This window comes from Pocillopora damicornis, chromosome 4 (genome assembly GCF_964200805.1).
Source record: "Pocillopora damicornis chromosome 4, jaPocDami1.2, whole genome shotgun sequence".
Taxonomy (NCBI): domain Eukaryota; kingdom Metazoa; phylum Cnidaria; class Anthozoa; order Scleractinia; family Pocilloporidae; genus Pocillopora; species Pocillopora damicornis.
In genome coordinates this window covers 11,630,293-11,650,958 of record NC_142673.1, presented here as the reverse complement: position 1 = coordinate 11,650,958, position 20,666 = coordinate 11,630,293, and the positions used below count along the sequence as shown (strand labels likewise).

General features: G+C 36.0%; 2 protein-coding genes across 5 annotated transcripts in view; one reads left to right on the top strand and one right to left on the bottom strand.

The window, feature by feature from the left end:
- Positions 1 to 2,737: 2,737 nt before the first annotated feature.
- LOC113686074 (DAZ-associated protein 1) lies at positions 2,738 to 18,276 on the bottom strand. Of its 4 annotated transcripts, none has more exons than XM_089203798.1 (12): positions 17,508 to 18,276; positions 17,303 to 17,384; positions 17,098 to 17,182; positions 16,012 to 16,089; positions 15,567 to 15,665; positions 12,590 to 12,638; positions 9,309 to 9,391; positions 6,991 to 7,111; positions 6,127 to 6,243; positions 4,899 to 4,952; positions 3,900 to 4,076; positions 2,738 to 3,383 (listed from the first exon to the last, which is right to left on the bottom strand). In XM_089203798.1, the coding sequence occupies exons 2-12, from the start codon at positions 17,329 to 17,331 to the stop codon at positions 3,193 to 3,195; spliced, it is 1,083 nt and encodes a 360-aa protein (XP_089059924.1). In that variant the 5' UTR covers positions 17,332 to 17,384; positions 17,508 to 18,276; the 3' UTR covers positions 2,738 to 3,192. The 4 variants fall into 4 exon arrangements, with proteins under 4 accessions (XP_089059924.1, XP_089059923.1, XP_089059926.1 ...); XM_089203797.1 differs by having other exon boundaries at positions 16,012 to 16,460; positions 17,508 to 17,548; XM_089203800.1 differs by lacking the exons at positions 9,309 to 9,391; positions 12,590 to 12,638.
- The window catches only part of LOC113686075 (synaptotagmin-C), a 5,519-nt gene continuing 3,061 nt past the window's right edge, over positions 18,209 to 20,666 (top strand). Inside the window, exons 1-2 of the mRNA XM_027203670.2 lie at positions 18,209 to 18,480; positions 18,618 to 19,306. Of these exons, the coding sequence (XP_027059471.2) occupies positions 18,471 to 18,480; positions 18,618 to 19,306 (699 nt within the window). The 5' untranslated portion in view covers positions 18,209 to 18,470. The remainder of the gene's footprint in view (positions 18,481 to 18,617; positions 19,307 to 20,666) is intronic.

Genomic DNA, 20,666 nt, shown 5'->3' with positions numbered 1-20,666 from the left:
TGACCTATCTTTAATCGCATCGTTTTAGCTTTTATTGTGTATGTAGAATCCCCCTGAAATCCACCTTGGCGAGTTGGGTTCCCTTGTTAGATATTATTACGGTTTTCTTTATTATTACTGATATATGTAGGAAGCCACAAAATCAAATCGTACATCGGAATTGATTGATGTACTGTAGAAAAAAGTACGAGTTGTCAATTTTAAAAGCTTCAGGATTCAGTTTCGAATCGTTCAAAGTGTCTTGTAATTCATCCACTGAAATTGACTGCACACTTGTTTCCTCTTTCCACTGTCCCCTAAAATTGACTAGTTCGGGGGTTAAGGCTCACACCTACCATAGATAACAGGGGCAGCTTACAATTTTTAGTTCTCTTGATTGCGTGAACTTTTAAGCAAGTATTTATTTGAGGAGAAATCGCGCTGGAATTTTTCAAATTGTCAGCGATGTTTATTTTATAGTACTTGCTAGGGCAGAAACCAAACTACAAGAAAGACATGAACGACAAGGTTTATAAATTCAACTTTGAATTAATAAAGAAAAGACTGAAAACATATCTCAGTATTCAACTTCATTGACCATGTCATGTATCAAGTTAACGTAATTTTGATGAATGTCGGGTCGTCGAAATGACCGATATTGTCGCCGAGTTAACTGATGTTAGAGAGTAAGTTTCTGAAGAAGCTGTGGTGTTGCGCCAGTGGGGGGATATAACTAAAGAAGCTAAAAACGTCCACTTAGAAACTCTTTACAGTGGCCAATTGATGGTGGTCAATTTACATTATCAACACAGTTGATTAAGCCAAATTACTATGTCTATTTGTTAGCGATTAGAACATTTTCGAACTCTGATTGGTCGAGGATTGCGCTATCTCTCGCCATAATCACTTTATTATATTATTATTAAACAGTAGTCACTTCGTCTTCCACAGTCTCGAAGTAGAGGACGTTAGGCATAGCACAGCCTCTTGGGGGTGTCCGTTGAAGATTCTGACTACACTCAGACGAGATATTCAATGTGAAAGTTTATTTAGGAGAAGTCAGCCAGTCTTGTAGTCTACATATCCTACTACAATCTACAATGTTCTGCAAGTATTCACTGAAAATAAAGGGTTATACAAAAATAGGCTGTGCTACGCCAGATACGAAAAACCACTAAAAAACCACTCTTTAGAAGTGGCCAAAATATATGTGGAAACGTATTCCTCATCTAATGCAGCAGCACTATACCCCGAGGAAAGGGTAACTAAAATAAACCTAGTTACACTACTAAATTACACAGAAAATTCAATGAAAGGAGTGATGTTTTACATAGAGTTGTAAAGCAAAATTACATTAAATAAAAAATAAATAAATAAAAGAAAGTGGCCCAACCTAAGACTGACCGACGTAGAATGACCTAATTTCCCCGCGAAACGCTTAAATAACCCGAAACTACCATGATGCCATGCGAACCTCTCAAACGTGCCGTCAGAATATTAATTTCTGACTAATTCGTTCCCATGTCTCTCAAACGTCAGAAATTACATTTTGTGTTGCAAACAGTGTTGGAATAACCGTGACAGTAAGGCATCAAATAGACTACGGCAAGAAGTACAGATCACTAGCCTTTTCGTCGCGAAACAAGTGTTATGGGCATTCAGTAAAATAACAACACATGAACATCTTTGTTAGTAGAACATCCATTGGCCGTTTTTTATCAAGAGTAGACTCTAAGGGTCTCCCCAGAATCGAAACGTTAATCGCTTTAAACATATTTATTCGATTTAAGTCTTCTTTTCGGTGTCCTGATTTTCGCGTACATTCACGTATAGAAAAAGCCCTCATATACCAACGATAGGGGATATGTATTCTCCAATCCTTTTCCTCTAGCAAATTTCGGTTCTTTTCGGTGTAGAAGACACAGTTAACGTAAAACAATAGAGAATAAAAAGGCGGAAACAGTAGGTTAATGAGGCGGCATTCAATAGTGACGCTGTCTTCTACACCAAGGAAGAGCCCAAATTTCGGATCCGTCTTAATCCTCTTGCTTCTAGTTCGGTTAATTTAGATCCCCTGAGAATCCCGAGACATTCTCCGCAGGGGTTGCAAACTTAAAGTTCGTTTGATCAAGTTCCTTTAAAGAGCAGGAGGGAAAAGTCCTCATAGCCCAACTAGGGGCTGCTTAAACACCACTCACGACGCATGAAAGAGGTTCTTCGTCATGTCATGAATGTGGGACGTTAAAAGAAAATCTTAGTTCCAAAGAGGAATCGAACTAATTCCCCGCATCGATGCTCTACAGAGACATGGGCGCGGAATGCGAACATCCAGAGATCGGTTCTTCGTTGGGACTCGGATTGTTTTCTTTGTCCTGAGGCCGTGACAAAGCGAAAAAGAAACCATTCTTTGTGCCCCTATTTTCCCACTAACGACTTCTTTTCAATTCCCCATTGTCGATTCCGATCATATGACGCTTTCCCAGATCTCATGAAGAAAATTTTTATTCATGTTAGATGACCAGTCGCCTCACTGTGCATTTAAATCTTACTCTACACAAGATGAATGAACCCTGTCAAATTGAGGTGTGTGTATTGAGGTAAGGTGTTTCAGTTTTAATTGCTCCCACCTGTTTAGACATATATCTAACGGGGAAAGTACAGTCTAAAATGTATGCCCACTTCTCCCGGCACAACCCTGTCGGCGGAGAACTATGCTCCTTTTTCACTGACTGAAAGTCGTAAATAATACTGCAGTAAATGAAAACCGCAAAAATTTTTTATTGATCACCTCACAGAACATAAGCAATATGATAACGTCAATTAAATGGTAAACTGGGTTCTCAAATGTCCTGTTTGTTGATTTCAAGTTCACTCTGAATTTTTTTTTCAACCTGTTCAAAAAAGTGCCTTGTTTATCTCAGATCAACATTTCGTTCATAATTAAAGGTAATGAGCGAATTTATGCAGAAAAAACGAAACCTCTACAAGAATTCTTCACAACCGAACTAAGTTAATTAAAATTCCTTGAAATGGAAGTAAAAAAAGAAAAAACAAAACAAAACAAACAATAACTTCGAGGTTAAAATAATTTTTCAGTGGGAAATCCCAGCGCCTTGACCTTCTAAAAAGCTTATTGACCACATCGTTCGTTTCGAGGTTAAGTTTCGAGCGAAAGCCATTTTTTTCTTTTTAACTGAAGGGTTTTCGAGCTATCTATCGTCCGTAAGGGTGAAATCCACGAGAAACATTGCCTCCCCTTCCAAGACTTTCTCCGCCTCCATAAGGACCTGGACCGTAGCCAGGTTGCTCAGCATTACCAGCAAAGCCACTGTATCCTGAGTCGGAGGAGAAGGATGTCCTAGCAGGACCATAGTTAGACTCCTGTTGTGGGTAGTTCCCCAGGCCTGTCCAACGAAAAATATTGTAAACAGATTTTTTAATATGAGCGGCCCTGTAAATTCTCACAGCTATGACAAAATTTACCATTAACCGTTATCATAAATCCCGCTATCAGTGACTTTTGAGTTTGAACTGATGTTGTGCTGTGTATCACTTCGACAGATTAAAAATGCGGGAAGGGAGAAGTAGAAACCAACTTGCTAGATAGGAATGGAAGCCAATTGTAAGATCGATATCTTGGAGAGCAGTCTCTAAGGTCTGATGTAAGGTAAACCAACAATCCAAACCTTTTTGTTTACGATTCGCTACCTCTGCTGAGATTAACATGGTTTACGATTAAAGTTGAATGACGCCAAAGTACAGCAGAAACATTCCATAACAAAATCGACTCTATGACACAGACTGAGATCAACAAACTTTGAACCAAGAGATGAAACCTCAATTTTAACACATAGGTCACTGCATGGTAAGATGGGATAACCCCGCCCTTCCCCCAGTGCGGCCCAAGCCCCATTGCTCACCATAAACTGAGTAGTCTGTGGTAGCAGGGGTCTCTAAGCGAGGCTGGCCACCAGGGGTAGTTGCTGGCATTCCAGCTTGGGGTGTTGCTGCTGACATCTGACTGTAATCTGGATATCCGCCTGACGTTGCGGCCATAGATGCTGCTGATGAAGGTACTGCACTATAGTTTCCATATCCTGTAAAAATAGTTAATTTTAAGTAATGATATCAAGTATAAAGTAAAGAAAAAATATCTTTATTCTGATAGGTTACGACAAATGCTGTTTTCAAGTAATACAAAGCAGCTTTTTATTACTCAATATGTCATCACTTCAGATGCGTGATAACAATTCAGTGTTATTTTTTGGCCTTTTAAGTGAAGGAGAGGCTCCTGATTTGAGCCTCTTCAATGTTTCATTGGAAACTATATTCCAAAATTTGATAAAAACAGATAAAGTCTCAAGAATATGAAATTTTTACTTCCCTGAGAGGTTTTGAATGGCCAGTAAAAAATTAAGAGTCAGTGGCTTGGCAGCAGGCAAAATAACTATTGCATACACCTGGTTAATTGGTACAGACATCAAAACATGAAACAAGGTTTGTTCATTTCCAGAGGAAAAAGTAAAGGAACCAGTAAATGTTACTGACACGAATTTCAAAAAGGAAAATTGTTTTGCTTCTGTTTGATAAAACCTCTGGTACACAAAATCATGCACCAAGTCTGTTTCAAGAATGTAACTACTCACTGTAGGCTTCAACTGAAAACAAAACAGATATGAGAAAATAGGCCAGTTTAGGACAGGACGAGGTGGAGCTAGGAGATCTTTCATTCCTTATGCTCCAAGAGATGCTAAGGCCTTGGGTACCGTCAAGTAGAGTTTAGATGGGCCACATGAGAGTTGCATGCTTGCATCATATATTTTCCCTATCAGCCCTCCCTCTTAGTCCATAGGTACATAGCATTTGCAATAATCCTTCTTTTTATATTATATCAGCATACAACATTAACAGATTCTTACCAGGAGTGGCAACAGAAGTTTGTGCACCATACATGGAAGTCTGGTCATATCCACCTACCACAGCAAAATTGTAAAGTAAATAGAGGTGTTAATGCTCTATTGCTTTCAGTTGCATGAGGCAAAGATTTGAAATGCTCCTACAGGGAACATTAACCATAACCCCTATTTTACGTTTGATATCAGAAAATTGTTCATTAATCATAGCAAAGATTTGAATAGTTTAAAACTGTTTGTACATAGTACATGTGGTATGTAAAGAGCAGTCATTTAGGGTATGTTAGTGGGAAAATGGAGGGGTTATAATACCTTGAGGAGTTACTTTTGCAACTATCAATTTAAAATGTTTCTTTGGAATAAACTTGGAAGGAACTATTTTCCAAATTGGTTCTCTGTGATAAGCAGAAGGGCATCTACTGAATTGATGAGATACTCTCAAACTCCTTATGTTTTTTACATATAACATGCATATTTTTCAATTCATGCTTTGAAATGATGGAAATGTGATGAATTTGATTTAGTTTTCCTGGTTCACATCTTAATATATTGGACATGGGTTGTCTTACCTAACAACTTCAGTGCTTTCAATAAGATTTGAACAAAATGGCTACCTTGGTAAAGCACCCATCAGAGAATAATACGAAAAAAATTCCCCTCTCATCATCCCATTACTTCTATTCAGAATGAACTGCCTTCAAACAGAGTTTTCCATGTCTGACTTCTGTAGATGATCATTAAATATTTGTCTTCTTTTAAACAATCATTTCACTGATGATTTTATTTCTTATCAAAATCTTCCATTTGCTGACATGCACACCTGCTCCCTGAGTTTCACACAAAAAGTCCTCTGAGATGACACATGGTTACTGGTTACCAAAATTTGAGTCAGTATGGTCTTGGAAACTCAAAATCTTTCTTTTGCTGGAAATGTTGCTGAGATATATAATAAGAAAATATCAATCATTTTTATCAAAACTTGTTTATAAGGTAAAAGTTGACTGAAAGAACTCTAAAAGATCTCTACATGTTTTAGGTCTCACTTTGCCAGTTTCTTTGAAAGCTTCCAAAGAATCGCAACAGAATACACTCTGGACCTCTGGCAGGTGCTTGGTCTTAGTGAAAGCACTGCAAGTTTAATTTATTTTGTTATCTCTGATTTGACTGCTTCTCGTTCAATGAATTTGCGAGGATTAGGAAAAAAAGCTAAGATTGGCAGTGTATCTGGACTTACCATAACCATATCCTGGAGTAACCATGTTGGGTGCCCCAGGATAGCCTTGAGGGATTGCACTATAGCCTGGATAGCCACGACCCATACCAGGGACTGGAGGAGGCCCACCAAACTGACCTTTTAAAAATGTAACAGTTGTTTTCAGTGTCACTGCTTGAGGAAAATGAGCAGGAGTAAAACCCTGTTGCTATTTTATTCAAGTCAGCCATTAACCCCCATATTTTTAAGAGAAGAAAAAAAACTGTCCCAAATGATAAGACAATATAACATTCCCAGATGCAGACATGAGTATTTGGCAAAGATATCAAAATGCCATGAATTTCAGCTTTGTAGTATCCTAATAAATAAGCTTCCTTCTAGAAATTTCCATATTTTGTGAGCAATATTTATTTTCTTTCTTGAAATGGTCCCCTGAACATGAGTGAACAAGAGTCACGAACAGTTGTTTTTGGGACTATGTAGAAAGGTAAGTATGAGCAGGATGAGAGCAGCAAACCCAAAACAAGCTAGCAGGACTATAAGGACTATAAGGACTAGCAGTGGCCTTTAAAAAGAGAGAATTTACTGTTTGAATTATTGAGCTCTATTCCACAGAACCGTAGAAATGATTTTTTCATTCCTTCTTGTGACATTACAGAAGACAATCATTGATTCACACACCACTTTTGCCAACGCATCATAAAAAGACAAAAACTTTTCGCAGCAGAAAAATCTAAGAGGTGCAATGGGAGTGTTGTGGAAGCTTTGAACAAATATCTTGTCTTTCAGGAGAGAGCATTTGCCAAATATCACTATAAATTACCAACAAAGCAGTGATGAAAGTAAAAAATACTTTCTCATCTAGGATTCAAGAATAATTCTGACCTTGCATTTGAGGGTAATACTGTGCACTGTTGTACCCACTGTTCATCTGTGCTCCACCCATGCCCATGCTTCCTCCTGGTCCCATTCTAGAATCACGCTGCTCAGCTTTCTTTGCCTCAACCTGAAAGAGAAGGAGAAGTTAGACCATGATAAGAATTATTAAAGGGAACTGACACAAAAACAGAAAATTACTATGACTGAAAGGTTAGAAATAAAAAGGCTACATGTCACCACCAAAATTAGCTATGCATTCAATGTGGCAAAATCAAGGTTGTTAGGGCAGTTCAAAATCCATTGAAAAAGTAGATTAAATTTTAAAAAGAATCCTGACATTTATTATGAAAGAACAATTTCATACATCCATGATACAAATTTGGGTTAATGGAAACTAATGATATTTTTCATCCTGGTCTATCCTTGCAAAAAGGGTGACCTTTACAAAGTAGTTTCATTTAAGACAAAAAGTTTAACGAGGATTCACTGCAATAATTATAAACTTTTAGCAATTTAGGAAAGCAAGCTAGAGAAATTAACTCTACACTTCAACTGAACCAAAGAGGTCAAAAGGGTTTCTGAAAGCTCATAGACACAATAGGACAAATAAAAACAAGCATAAAAATAAGCATAAAAATTTTAAGCTTTCAGTCACTCAAAAAGTGTAGGTAAGCTTATTACAGACTTGTTCAAGATTTGTTGGAGAGAACTTATGACATATTCAATATCATGGTAACCATAACTCTCTAAAGACATACCAAGTACTTTTTTACAGTTACCATAAAAGCTAACTTGGAGACAAATATCTTAAATTAGCATTTTTTGATAGGTAGCAGTGTTCTTCACATCCCTGAAAATTTGAAAAAAAATCTGTATTGTGGAAATCTCGATACACTGGAAAAAACGATTAGTTCGCCACTTTTGCAAATGATGTAATCAGTTACTAGACATATCTTTACCCATCAAAACTAGTTGCACTATGTGGTCTATGGTGAAATATCACATGTACTTTACACTTTTTATTCTTGCTGATATAATTTCCTTGTAACTTCACATTCTACAGAGCTATCACTTCAGCTACACAAGAAAAACAATTAATCCCCTTTTCTTCTTATTTTGTACCTAAGGGAAACTGAGTAGTTTTCAGTATTTAATCCAAGTCACAATGGTTAACAATAAATCATTCACCACAAGCATTAAAAAAATATGTAATGCATCAATGTGTCCACTGCTATGGCTACTAAAGTCAGACAATGTGGAGACTATATTAAGACATGAATTTCATTTCTTCAAAGATTGCAAGATTTTTTCAACATTAATTCTAGATGGTTTGTGACTACAATGACAATTATGGACATCATTGCTTTCCCTTTTCTTTGCTGCCTTTCAGCAACACTCTTAGTAGAAACGTGTACAGTGTGTGCAATGCAAACATTCCTTCTTCTCAAACTTATTACCAAGTTTAATATTCACAGCTTGAGCACAGCTTCTGAAACCTGTTCATAACGTACTATATATATAAGTCAAAAACAAAATACAAGCAATATTTGTTTCCTTGGATTTAAAATTCCTCTCTCTCCCTAAACCATGTAAGGCAAAACAACAGCTGATAGTAGCTTTCTCCATATTTGCAATATTAACAGTTCCATTTTATGTTTTGATTTGAACGGTATCATTTTAAAATGTTTTAAAATGACAGCAAGTTTTTGGATTTGAAATAGAAACTCTGTACATGTTGCTAAAATAGCATCAATTGAAGTTTTTGACTCAACACACTTCTTCTTACAATTAACGTGAAGTTAACCAATAAAGCAATTAAAAATGATCTTAGAGCAATGCTCAGCAAGGCAAGCAATGGCAATTAGAATAGCAAACCCCATTAAAGGGACAGACCATTACTTATTGGAGGTGAAGATGTGGGCAGGTAGAAAATAGTTTACATAAACAAAATCACTAAAAATTGCTTGTCAAGGAAAATTCATGTACTCATTTCCAAAATAATAATGATGTGTCCTGTACAGTAAAGTAAAGGCCAAAACAACACACAGAACTGGGCAATTGAATGCACACATTTACACTGTGTATACTATGTATACTAGAACAATGAGTTAAAAAAGCCAAATGAATAAAGTACCAATGCCCATTGCAACAAAGAAAGTTCACACTTAGATAAAGATTAATATGGAGAAGTCTCTTCAGTCAGCAATACATTCACAAGGGCAATATTTGTGAAGATCTACACTCAAACAACAAGTAAACAACGTAAGTGTTAACTAACATACATGTCAAATACAACACAGTAGGAACTTAAACTGTAACTACACCGTTTTTCCATTGATGTCATGATAATGTATACGGCAAGCCTCCTCTACTGCTTCACTTGACTCAAACGTTACAAAACCAAAGCCTACCATAGTATAGTAATGCGTAAAATAAAGCATATGTTAATTCCTGTAAAGATAACCTGCAGTTAAAGAAAATAATGACAAGCACAATTTAGGAAGTTAAGTATGACAATTAAAGTTTTAAGGGGTAATGTCAAAGTGGAGACTAAGTTAATCTTTGTATAGCCTTGCCAATGACCCCCTTTAAAGTCATGATCACAAACATGCAAGGAAACTACAAGTAGCCTAGCCATAAAAAATATAACAACTTAAATAAACTCCCCCCCTGCCCCCTCCATGGAATCTCTTTCAAATGACCAAAAAAGCCATTTTAATTAGATTTTATATCTGAGGTAAAAATCTCATGACCATGATCACTTAAATGGCTACAGTATTTTTTTCTTTTCCATCTTCAATGAATCATTTCAATTCTTTTCATTTGACAGTGAATAGAAGTTAGATTTACTGGTCTTAGAATAAATAATCTAGTCTACTAATAATGAAACATGTGTCAGAATCACATGGACATATAGAAGCCCTAACTAGCTACTTTAATAAAATACAATTACTAATAACAACAATAAAACATGAATCAACAAGGTTTTTCACTTTTGCAGTATTGGTTGCTATTGATGGGTTATATGGAAAAAGCAATTTTAAGATTAAGCAGAAAGGACTATTTACAATCCTAATGGGTAAGCCTATATTTTTTGAAGTTTATCCAGTAACAAAACATAACTCACTGATGTAAAATTCCAGAATCAATTGAGGGTTTCTAATGCTGTGGCAAGGTGCACTTTTGCACAATATTATTGCCATCAAATCACATTAGATCTGAATATTTGAGGAAAATTCTGTAATACATAAAAAATCACGACAATTTGGTAGAGAAAACCCTTGACTATAAATTACATCAAATAGTTAATAATGTTTAAAGTTTCTTCAAAGATGATTTGCCAGAGAGAAAGAAGCCTTTTAAGATGTCTGAACCCTTGTTTATCATCTTTAGGCTGCCATTTTGACTACTTCATAGATAAGCAGAGTGGTCAGCAATATGACATTTGTGTAGGATTTCACATCTGAAAGAACTGAACCTGTGATTTTTACTTACACAAAAACAATTTATAACCTTGCATTGCCTTGGTTGTCCCCTTTTGGTTGGTTCAATCAACTTTACATTTACTCTGATGACAATGTAGTATTGAAAATGTTTGGTTTTTACTTTTAAATTTTTTTTTGCCTTGTAAATAGCTCAGTATAGGTTTTGGAAAATACATTTAATGCTTTTTCACCACATAAACAAATTCAAGGTGCTCTAATTTGGTATTAACCATAAATTTTAATGAAAAAAGAAAACACATACACTACAGCAAATGAATACACTAAAAAAGATAGAAAAAAACCAAGCAACTTTTTAAGCTCTAAAATACCCAGCAGAAGAAAATTGTGTAATTCCATGTCTGAAAATTTCTTGTATCCATAAGACACATGAGAAAGAACCAGATGGATGACCCAAACTGACCAATAACTAGTTCTTCTCATAAAAAAAGCCTCTGCCATCTCAAAGGAGTAGAAACATCTCTCATCTGTTCTGAGAGTACTGAGGACAGAAACCAACCACCAGTGCTGAGCCTACCTTCAAGTTCCATCTTTTACAGCTTAACCATACGTAAAAGATCTTTCCTAGCAACTTTAAAACTAGAGTAGGAGACCATGCTAAAATTGCAAGTAGTGTGTTGCTGACCCTTCTAAGGAAGATGATGCCATTTACAGGATTCCAAGTGAATGCAGTGAAGTTTATGTTGGTGAGACTGGAAGACTTATGCAAGAGAGAATTGTGGAGCATAACAGAAACAACTGACTTTAACACAGACCTCTATCATTTCAGAATATGGCCACAAAACTTGACAAAACAACTGACTTAAACACAGATGACCACAATTTTCAGGGTATGCCTGCAAATCTGGACACTGTCTGCTGTGGAACAGAGAAAAGTTTAGTGACTATGATCCCCATTATTATACATGTACATGTAGGGTGAAAGAGGTCAACCACACAAGACTAAACCCTTTTAGCAACAAAATGGACAGTGGAATAGAAATCCCAGAAGCATGAATGCCTCCATCACAACTGTTTAAAACTGAACAATCACAGCTAAGCACAATGTTTCATAAGGTGACTTGTATTCAGTAGTCCTTCACACCTAAAGAAGACCAGCAGCAAACAGGCCAAATGTTGCATTCTACATCAGAAGAGATGTCACAAGACAAAGGACTTTACTTCACCACCTGTCACACGAGATTACTCACTGCATAACTGACCAGCAGTGCAAATTGTAAGGCCTGAAAATGCCTTTGAAAGTCACTTTCTTAATTTTCTAGTAATTTTCATTTCTGAATAGGTTTGCGTTACTGCTTCATACACAATTAAAGAACTTTAAATTTAAATGATAATGAAAACTTAGGGAAATACAATATGGATCAAGATTATAGTGCTTACACACATCAGGTCTTTAAGATCTACCACTACATCAAAATAACAGAAAGAAATGTGTCTCAGAATAAGCATTACAGATGTAAGAGATACAGTTTGTTTCTTATGTTATGAAATGAAATCTATGTACCCTCATTTGGTCAATTGATTGATTAATTTTTCAAGGAGAAAATTAGTTTCTTAGTTTATGTATAACTACAATAATCATTACTACACTTAAAATATATTGCTATTACATACTGAAGGTAAAAAATATAACTGAAAAGTTACCTTTACTCTTGAGGCTTTAGTAGCACATTTATCATTGCTGACTAAACTCTTGTAGAGGTTTTAGATATGTACTTACAAGTACTCCTTTACCATCCAGAATCAGTCATATTAGCTTGTTTTAATCTCTCAAATATTAAAACTAAGTCCAATACAGATTCTCTATTTCTTGTGCACAAACAAACACCAGTGCACACTTGACTTCAGATTAAAAGATTTATCCATAGTAAATGAGTTGTAATACTACTTAAGCTTTCACAGGTAAACAAAAACAACTGGCCCATAGTTGTACCAAAATAAATGCAGTTTGAACCAAGTTTCCTGTATCCTTTCCATTATTTATTTCCTTTGTTACAGTTCATAAAGGTAAATAATTCTACCAAAGAGCTGTAAGCAAATGTAACAAATAAAACATCACCAGTTTGTACACTTACAGTACAATATAGAATGAATCGACTAACCTCGCATTCTGCTATTTTCTTTATCATACATCAGCTTAACATGAACAACCTGATAAAACAAATCAAACTTTGAACATCAACTGCACTCAAAGTTAATATCAAAGAAGACTTCAATTTCAAATGCTGTAACAGTGTAGTCTGATCATCCTGGTGAGAACAGTCCTGTAAAGGACTGTTGTCTGTAGTGATGACTGAGATTTTCACAACCTAGGGGGAATTCATCATCTCAGGTTGTCAAATGTCAGTCACCACTATGAAAAACAGTCATTTTTATGACTATACTGGCCTGGACCCTTAGACTACACAATCATATGTAAACCCCACATTCCAACCAGCCACTGTGTTTTCAAAAGCTATTGGATTTTTGTCTCATTGACCAGAATATAACAAGGTTTGCAAGGGAGCACTTTTTCAATGAGATGATCTTTTTTTTTAATTAATTCTTTACCTTGAAGGGAAAAAACTCTACAATTTAAAGATGAAGTACCTGTTATTGTCATGATACATGTAGACCTTGAAAATAAATTAGTGCCCAATAACATAGCCAAAGGTTCAAATGATCAAGAAAAGTAGGTCATAAGAGGGAGCAAAGAACTCTGCAATCTATTCCCGATAGCTGCCTGAAACCTATAGTGTATACAAGTCATCCTCCCTTTTGATTCTTTGACTGCTATCTTTTGGTTTAGGAGAAGTTTGTTTCTTCTTTACTAAGATCTATATACACTTCACTTCATCAAATCTTAATAAAGTGAGCATATAAGTTTCATCACCTGACACTGCTGCAAAAAAAAAAATCCTTCAACTCAACACCCTTATTGTGGTAACTGGACATTTCGCACAAAAGACGTTTTGCACAAGTCTTTTAGCACAAGTTTTGGACCATTAGCACAATTCTTAGTGGTCATTTTGCACAATAATTATAAGTGAGAAACATCAATATAAAAGGTATACTGATTGATACTGATAAGACATTTCACCTTCACATGTCACTTTCAATAAGATCCAACAGCAAGAACAGACATATTTCTGTAATAACTTCAACTAGATCGAAATGCTTGTGAACACGATCACTATTCTTACTTGAATAAAGGAAAGTACAAGTCTCTCTCTCTATGAAAATGTAAAGAACTCCCTACTCGAATGACTACTTCTATAACTTTTCCTTTGTTAAATGAAAAACCTTTTAGTTTTGAAAGCACATCATCCACTACAAACATGCAAACATGACGACCCACACTAAGGACACCATGTTGATTTCGAAAAGTAATTGTCACCAGTCTTCCCTCCTTGTTCGATCACCTTCAAACAGCATGTTTTATCGATCTCTAAGAGTTTCAAATAAAGCTAATGAAAACTTGCTTCTTATATCTTCGTTATATAATGACAATTAGGCATACTGGTGATATGTACAGCAAAAACAGTTCAATGTTAATAACTCCATATTGAGAGAGTGCTTTGCATCGAATGTTGGCATGTCCAAGTGTTGCGATTTGACAACTTGAACATATCAGTGTAGTGACAAACTAGTGATCTTGTAGAAAGACAAGTTCGATCTGTAATCTTTTTAAAGATCATAAAGTTTCATACATCTATCAAGTAGTCATCCTTTCAAATTATTCTTATAACAATTACCTAAGCGATGGAGAGTTCAGTATCAATCGATAAGCGTCATAGTGACCGTGATGTAAACAAATGATTTCACAAAAGTTTCAAGAATTAAAATAATTCAAAGATTATAGGCTAGCCGTTCGATAAGTAATCATACAAGCTTAAGATCAAAACAAAGAAAGAAATCTAGATGTATTATAGCTTAAATGAATGTAGGAAAGGGCTAAATTTCTACAAGTCTTGACCGAGTGGTGAGTTGAAATATACATGATTCGTCAGGTAACATGGCCATGACATAGTTGAGATATAGATGTAATTGTTTATCAGAGTTCATCAATTTCATCCAAAATGCAAAGACAAGCAGTACTTGGTGTGTAAGTGACAGATGACTGTCTTCTTGGTAAGTTACTCATTATAGTTCATTACCTTCTTTTTTGTGTGTGTTTGCCAAATTGCAGTCTTTTCATCCAAAAGTTTTTTTATCCAAGTCTGTTCATCTAATTGTTAAGTCTTTTCTCGAAGCAAATAAATCAGCAGCAATTTTATCTGCCAATGAAACTTCTGCACAGCGAGGCAATACTAGTAGAGCTTCAAGTGGCTAACCTCATAAGAATTCAACAAAAACGCTATTGTGACATGCAGTCAAAGATAATTAAGTTTTGGGATTGTTTTGATAATAACAAAATCGATTCGTACAGATTACTAAAGAAATGTTCAATTTTGGCAGTACCTTCAGTTTAATAGTTACTAGATAGCAAATGAATATATCAATTAATTACTGTAATTAAAATTCCATCGATATTATTTGAATTTTATATATTTATACAGAAATTTTGTAAATAGGTCTTTTGTCCTTTTTAATAAAAAGTGAAACAGTTACTCAATGACAATACTCTGGTGACAATTACTTTCAAAATCAACATGGCGTCCTTAGTGTTGGGTCGTCATGTTCGTATGTTTGTAGCAGATAATGTACAGTCAAAACTAAAAGGTTTTTCATTTAACAAAGGAAAAGTAATAGAAATAATCGTTCAAATAGGGAGTTCTTTACATTTTCATAGAGAGAAAGATTTGTTCCTTTCTTCAAGTAAGAAAAGTGATCATGTTCACAAGCGTTTCTATCTAGTTGAAGTTATAACGTAAATAAATGTCTACAATCTCACCGTTAGATCTTATTGAAGGTGAAATGTCTTATCAGTATCAATTAGTATACCTTTTATATTGATGTTTCTCACTTATAATTATTGTGCAAAATGACCACTAAGAATTGTGCACACAGTCCAAAACTTGTGCTAAAAGACTTGTGTGAAAAGTCTTTTGTGCGAAACATCCTGTATTCCTTATTGTAGGTTAACAGCCTGATGCCTACCTTTCCAATGGCAGAGAAAAACCGTCGTAGATCATCTTCTGTGGTGTTACTACTTAGTCCACCAACAAAAATTTTGTTTTCATTGTTTCCTGAATCCCTCTGAAATACATGGTCATATATTAACATATCAATAAAAATCATTGGTGGCAGCATCCAACTGGTATCAAGGACACATATTTTTCGATATTTTCAAAGCTTAATTTTTTCATTTTTTTTCTGCCATTGCTTAAATTGCAGTCCACAAGCAAGGATCAATTCTTTGCTTAATAAATCAAGTTCTTTTGTTTTTTAGGATGACTTTTCAATATGTTCTAAGTTATTATGCCAACTTCGAAATTATTTTGTGTCCTTAAGAAACTTTGGTGTAGCCCATAAAGAGAACTTCCTTTATTGGTATTTATTGGTACACAACAGACATACTTTAGTACTCTCCTTTTAGACTTACACTTTGCCCACCAGGACTTTGTGTGGAAATCATCTCTTGCTGACCTGGTCCTCGTGGCACAGCACGCTTGGGATCAACCTGAAAGTGGCACAGGAAAGTCAATTTAACAATGCTCTGAAAACCTTGGAGTGGGAGGGGAAGGGATATGGCAATTGGTCTGGATAATGGGTAAGTGAGCTGAGTATTTTGACCCATATCATTCAGCAAGCACTGATGGTGCATATTTATTACACACATTTACTTAAGTACAGTAAAAGGCTCCAGCCAAAATTATCCCATTGATTATCTTGTCATTCAGAGAATGGTTCAAAGTTATTGATTTTTGCAAATGACATTCATATTACTAAACAACCATGGTTTGGAACTTTCTTTTAACCCTTAGCTTACTCTTTGCATTTAAGAGATGACTCATGCAAAATACCCACTTCTGCCCACCATCATAATCATTGCTTTGGTAGTTCCATTGTTATGAAAAACAAAGAGAGAGCCAAGGTCACAAAGTGTTGTAAGTGATCACCTTCAAACACTTTGACCATCAAGCAAAGACCACTTGCTGGTATTTGCCCTTACTTTTCAATAAATCTCAAAAAAATAACACAGACTTCACATTTTGCCATTTACAGTGATAAACTAGATTCTATTACATGGAAGAAGTCTTATCAAATGTCTCAAGTGAAAAATGGCTGCAAACATAACCTGGAAACTTTAGTTAATTTTGCTCCCTTGACCTGGCTTATTAATATTTTTTTCCACTTTTGTTTGTAGAGCAATAAGGCTTAAGGTTTAACTGCATGTCCTGTTTCTAAACTGAATTCTAATAAGTAATCCGAAGAAAGTGTGGTGTTTTTTCGATAGAATACAGTTCTCATATACTTAGCTTCACAGGTTTGTGGGGATATAAGAAAACATGGACACTTTCACAGCCTAATCAAAGAAATTTACCTGCACGAAACTATTTCTTAACTGTACGTTCTTTAATCTAGATGGTGATTTCCTTCGGAAAGTATAATTGCAATGGAAGTTACCCAAAAAAACCTTCCTCTTAAGCTTGCTTAAGAAATAGAACGTGGACAACTACTAGCATACCTTCTTGTTATCAAGGATGTGTTCAGCCTTTTGGCACACGCTATCAACTGAAGCAGGATCTTGAAAAGTGACAAATCCGAAACCCCTATAAGGCATACCAAGGGCAATACATAAGCTTAAATCAAACACGACTGTTGAATCTACATAGACGACCAAATGTACAGTCAAAGAAATTGATCCATGTTTTAAGATGTCAAGAATATACCTTGAACGTTTCGTGGCGGTATCCCGCATAACGATGCAGTCTGTGACTTCACCGAAGTCACTAAAATACTCTTGAAGGCTCTCTGAAATCCAGCAAACAAATCGTGATGAGTAACAAAGCACGTGGCACATTTAGTTCACATAGGGAGGAGATAGGAAAAATCTCCTTCTTCACAGAGTTTCAGAGTGTCATAAGTTCACTTTACCTTTGGTTGTATCTGTGGATAAGCCCCCAACAAATATTTTCCTGCAAATGGTAAATTAAAAGAAGATTGCGAACATTTTAGCTAGTGGTGTTCACATCTAAATCATCGATCGTAGCTCGCGAAAGAAAATCTGGGAAAGTTTTATCTAATTCCACTGCTCGAAATATCCTGAAGGACGATGGAGGCCACAGAAGAGATTTAAAGCCAAGATTCTTACCCGATATCATCACCCTTGCTTGTACCTCGAACCATTTTTGTGTTTAACATTCGTAAGAAATTCAAGATCAGTTTGGAATACTTTTCTGAAATGTATTAAGGACTACATGAAGATGACGCCGAACCAATGAAATATCCCGGATCAAATTTCAAAAAAACCACGTGTTACGCATATCCCGCGGGATTGTCCTACGCGGATTCGGGTAGCTTACGGGTAGCTCACTTACGTAACCAAACACGTTTCAAGGAAACTAAAGTTCCATAATCACACATTGCCTACCATTTTGAGAACAGTTAAAAATTTAGCAACTAAAATTCACTGAATGATGTGAATTTACAGACAAATATCAGAGCGTTTCCATACAAGTCAGAATTTTTGACAATGCTGTTTCAACTCAAATTAATTGGTCAGAATGAATTTAACAGCATACAAAAAAACAGATCAAACAAACCCACAAAATAACGTTACAAGCAGTACGTGATCTGAAAAGAGGTTGCATTACACTCTTTCAGCATTCAGGAATGTTTTTAAAGTTGAAGTTCCATGACCCGTGAAGAATAAAAGTACAGTTCTATTGTTTCAGTTCTTTAGTGGTAGCCAATGAAAAGAGAAGAAAGAAACACGAATTTACACGCTGACATAACACTCCGTCCTTGAAAATATCGATTGGATGGCGAACTAAACACGGAACTGCGAGCAAATTTGTCCAATAAAGTATCTACGGAGTTTTGAGGGTTGCCTCGTACATGGCAATGTGTGAGTACGCTGGGATTCCTAAACGAAGTTACATGATAATTTTATAAATTCTTCAAGAGATAATGAATCAAAATATCTAATTAAGTGAGCGTCTGACATTTATTGTGTTATGCTAATGATTTACTTTGCTCTGTTAGCTTTTATTCTTCTGATCCTGTCCGTGGCCGGTGGAATATTCTCTGCCAGTATCGCAATAGTTGTTTGTACAATAGCGTTTCGCTATAGAAGCAGAAAACTCGCCAAGATGAAGAACAACAGTCGCACAGGAGAAATCCAGGAGTTGGAGCCCATCTTGCCATCAGCACTCGGCAGTGTAGAATTAGGTGACGAGGAGAAAAACAAAGAAAATCTCTCTCCGTGTCCATCTTGCCGAAAAGTATCAACGTTTTACAGTCCATGCGAGTGTGACATGATTTCTGCTCAAAAATTAGAGAATAAACCGTGTCAGTTGCAGTTTTCTCTTTATTACAATTTTCATAAATCTCGCTTATTCATTAATATCATGTGCGCTTTAAATGTTCCGATACGATGGTATGGAAAACACCCACCAACACAAGTGCGATTTCAACTTCTGCCAGACGACTTCAACATTTATCGAACAGAAATCAAAAGCAGCACTGCAGAACCAATATTTAACGAAACATTCGAGTTTATTGGTTACTCAGAGAACGATCTCATGGAATTAACCCTTCGCCTTGGTCTGTATGGATATGATAAGTTTAGCAGAGGGAAAATGATCGGCTACACGGATGTGCGATTTAATTTGGAGAAATTTCACCCTAGTGAGCCAACGATAATATGGAGGAACTTGTTACCCAAATCTCAGGTAAGAAAAGCTTACACCGGGTTATGACCCTGTTTCAGTTACCCTTTTAGTATAACGTGCTAATGAAAGACGATGAATTGTAGAGGACTATAATTAGACGCAACTCCTGCCATAACATTATATTAACTAATTAAGAAGACATTGCCCTCTAAGTGTTTAAAAACGTTTTCTTCTTGCACTTCCTTATTAAGTTTAATGTTGCGTGTTTGGTGTTCAGAGATGTTTTGAAGAACTTAGAGAATTTCAAATATACCCCGCGCAGAAGTTCAGGTTCTTAGTTTCATCTCGACGGGAAGCATGTTTCAGCTCTCACCGCGGAAAAACGCGAAACAGACTACCCGGTGAAACTTCAAAGCATATTCCGACATAATGTCTAATATTGGCCATCTAATCCATCTAACTTCCGATGAAAGAAATTGGGTTGAGTTGCGTTGGCAGAGAATTAAGGCTAAATCATCTTAAATATTGTAGCCATTTATCTGATGAAGGTGTAATCACGTAACTATGTGGACTGATTTTAATTGCGGCTTTTGATTCAAGCTTGGTAGCATTAGATCATTGACACCTCTCAGTGATCCTCTCGGCCTCAGTATTCAGTATTGTTGATGTCCATGATCAGTAACAAACTACAATGTCGGTCCTTAACGGTAATTCAAAACCTCTTCATTAGACGAAGCACACTTCTTGTTGACCCTTGTAGAATTCGGAATGTTTGAGCTATTTGGAAAGAAGTTTCTTATTCCACTTTGGTGCTCTTACTTCTTTACCTAAAAATATGTTTATTGGTATAAAGAGGCAAGGCTGCATCTAAAAGGTAAAGTTCTGGCGCCTGAAAACAAAATTAAGCTAAGAGTAACGATCAAAGTAACAATATCCGTCAAACAGGTTAGGAATTTTTGACATCGTTTGTCAGTTTCAGTTTCGTGAGTGTAACCGAAGGTCCATCGAGACAGTAAAACCTTAAACTTTCTAGAACCACTGCAATGTGAGTGAGCTGTAAGCATTGTCAGCATCCGCCAATACAACATAACCTTGGTCACACGTATACTGGCTGATGATATTCCGAACTAGAGTTTGAGGTACACGTAGCAAATTCAAAAGGCTAAAAAGTGCAAATCCGATTTGCAGTGTGATTTTATTTTCAGCCCGTCTTAAAAATTTTTTTTAATTCTTCTGTAGGGCTACTGGTGTTCACTTTGAATAACGAAAATAGCAAATTTTCACCAATCTTAATACGGCCGATGCAAAATTTGAGGTATGATAGCCATTATACTGTAATCTATCGAAGTCTTACTTGTATACATCTTGAAAGCGAATCAATTCTAAAAAGATAAAGGAGAACAATCTAGCTGAAGGAAAG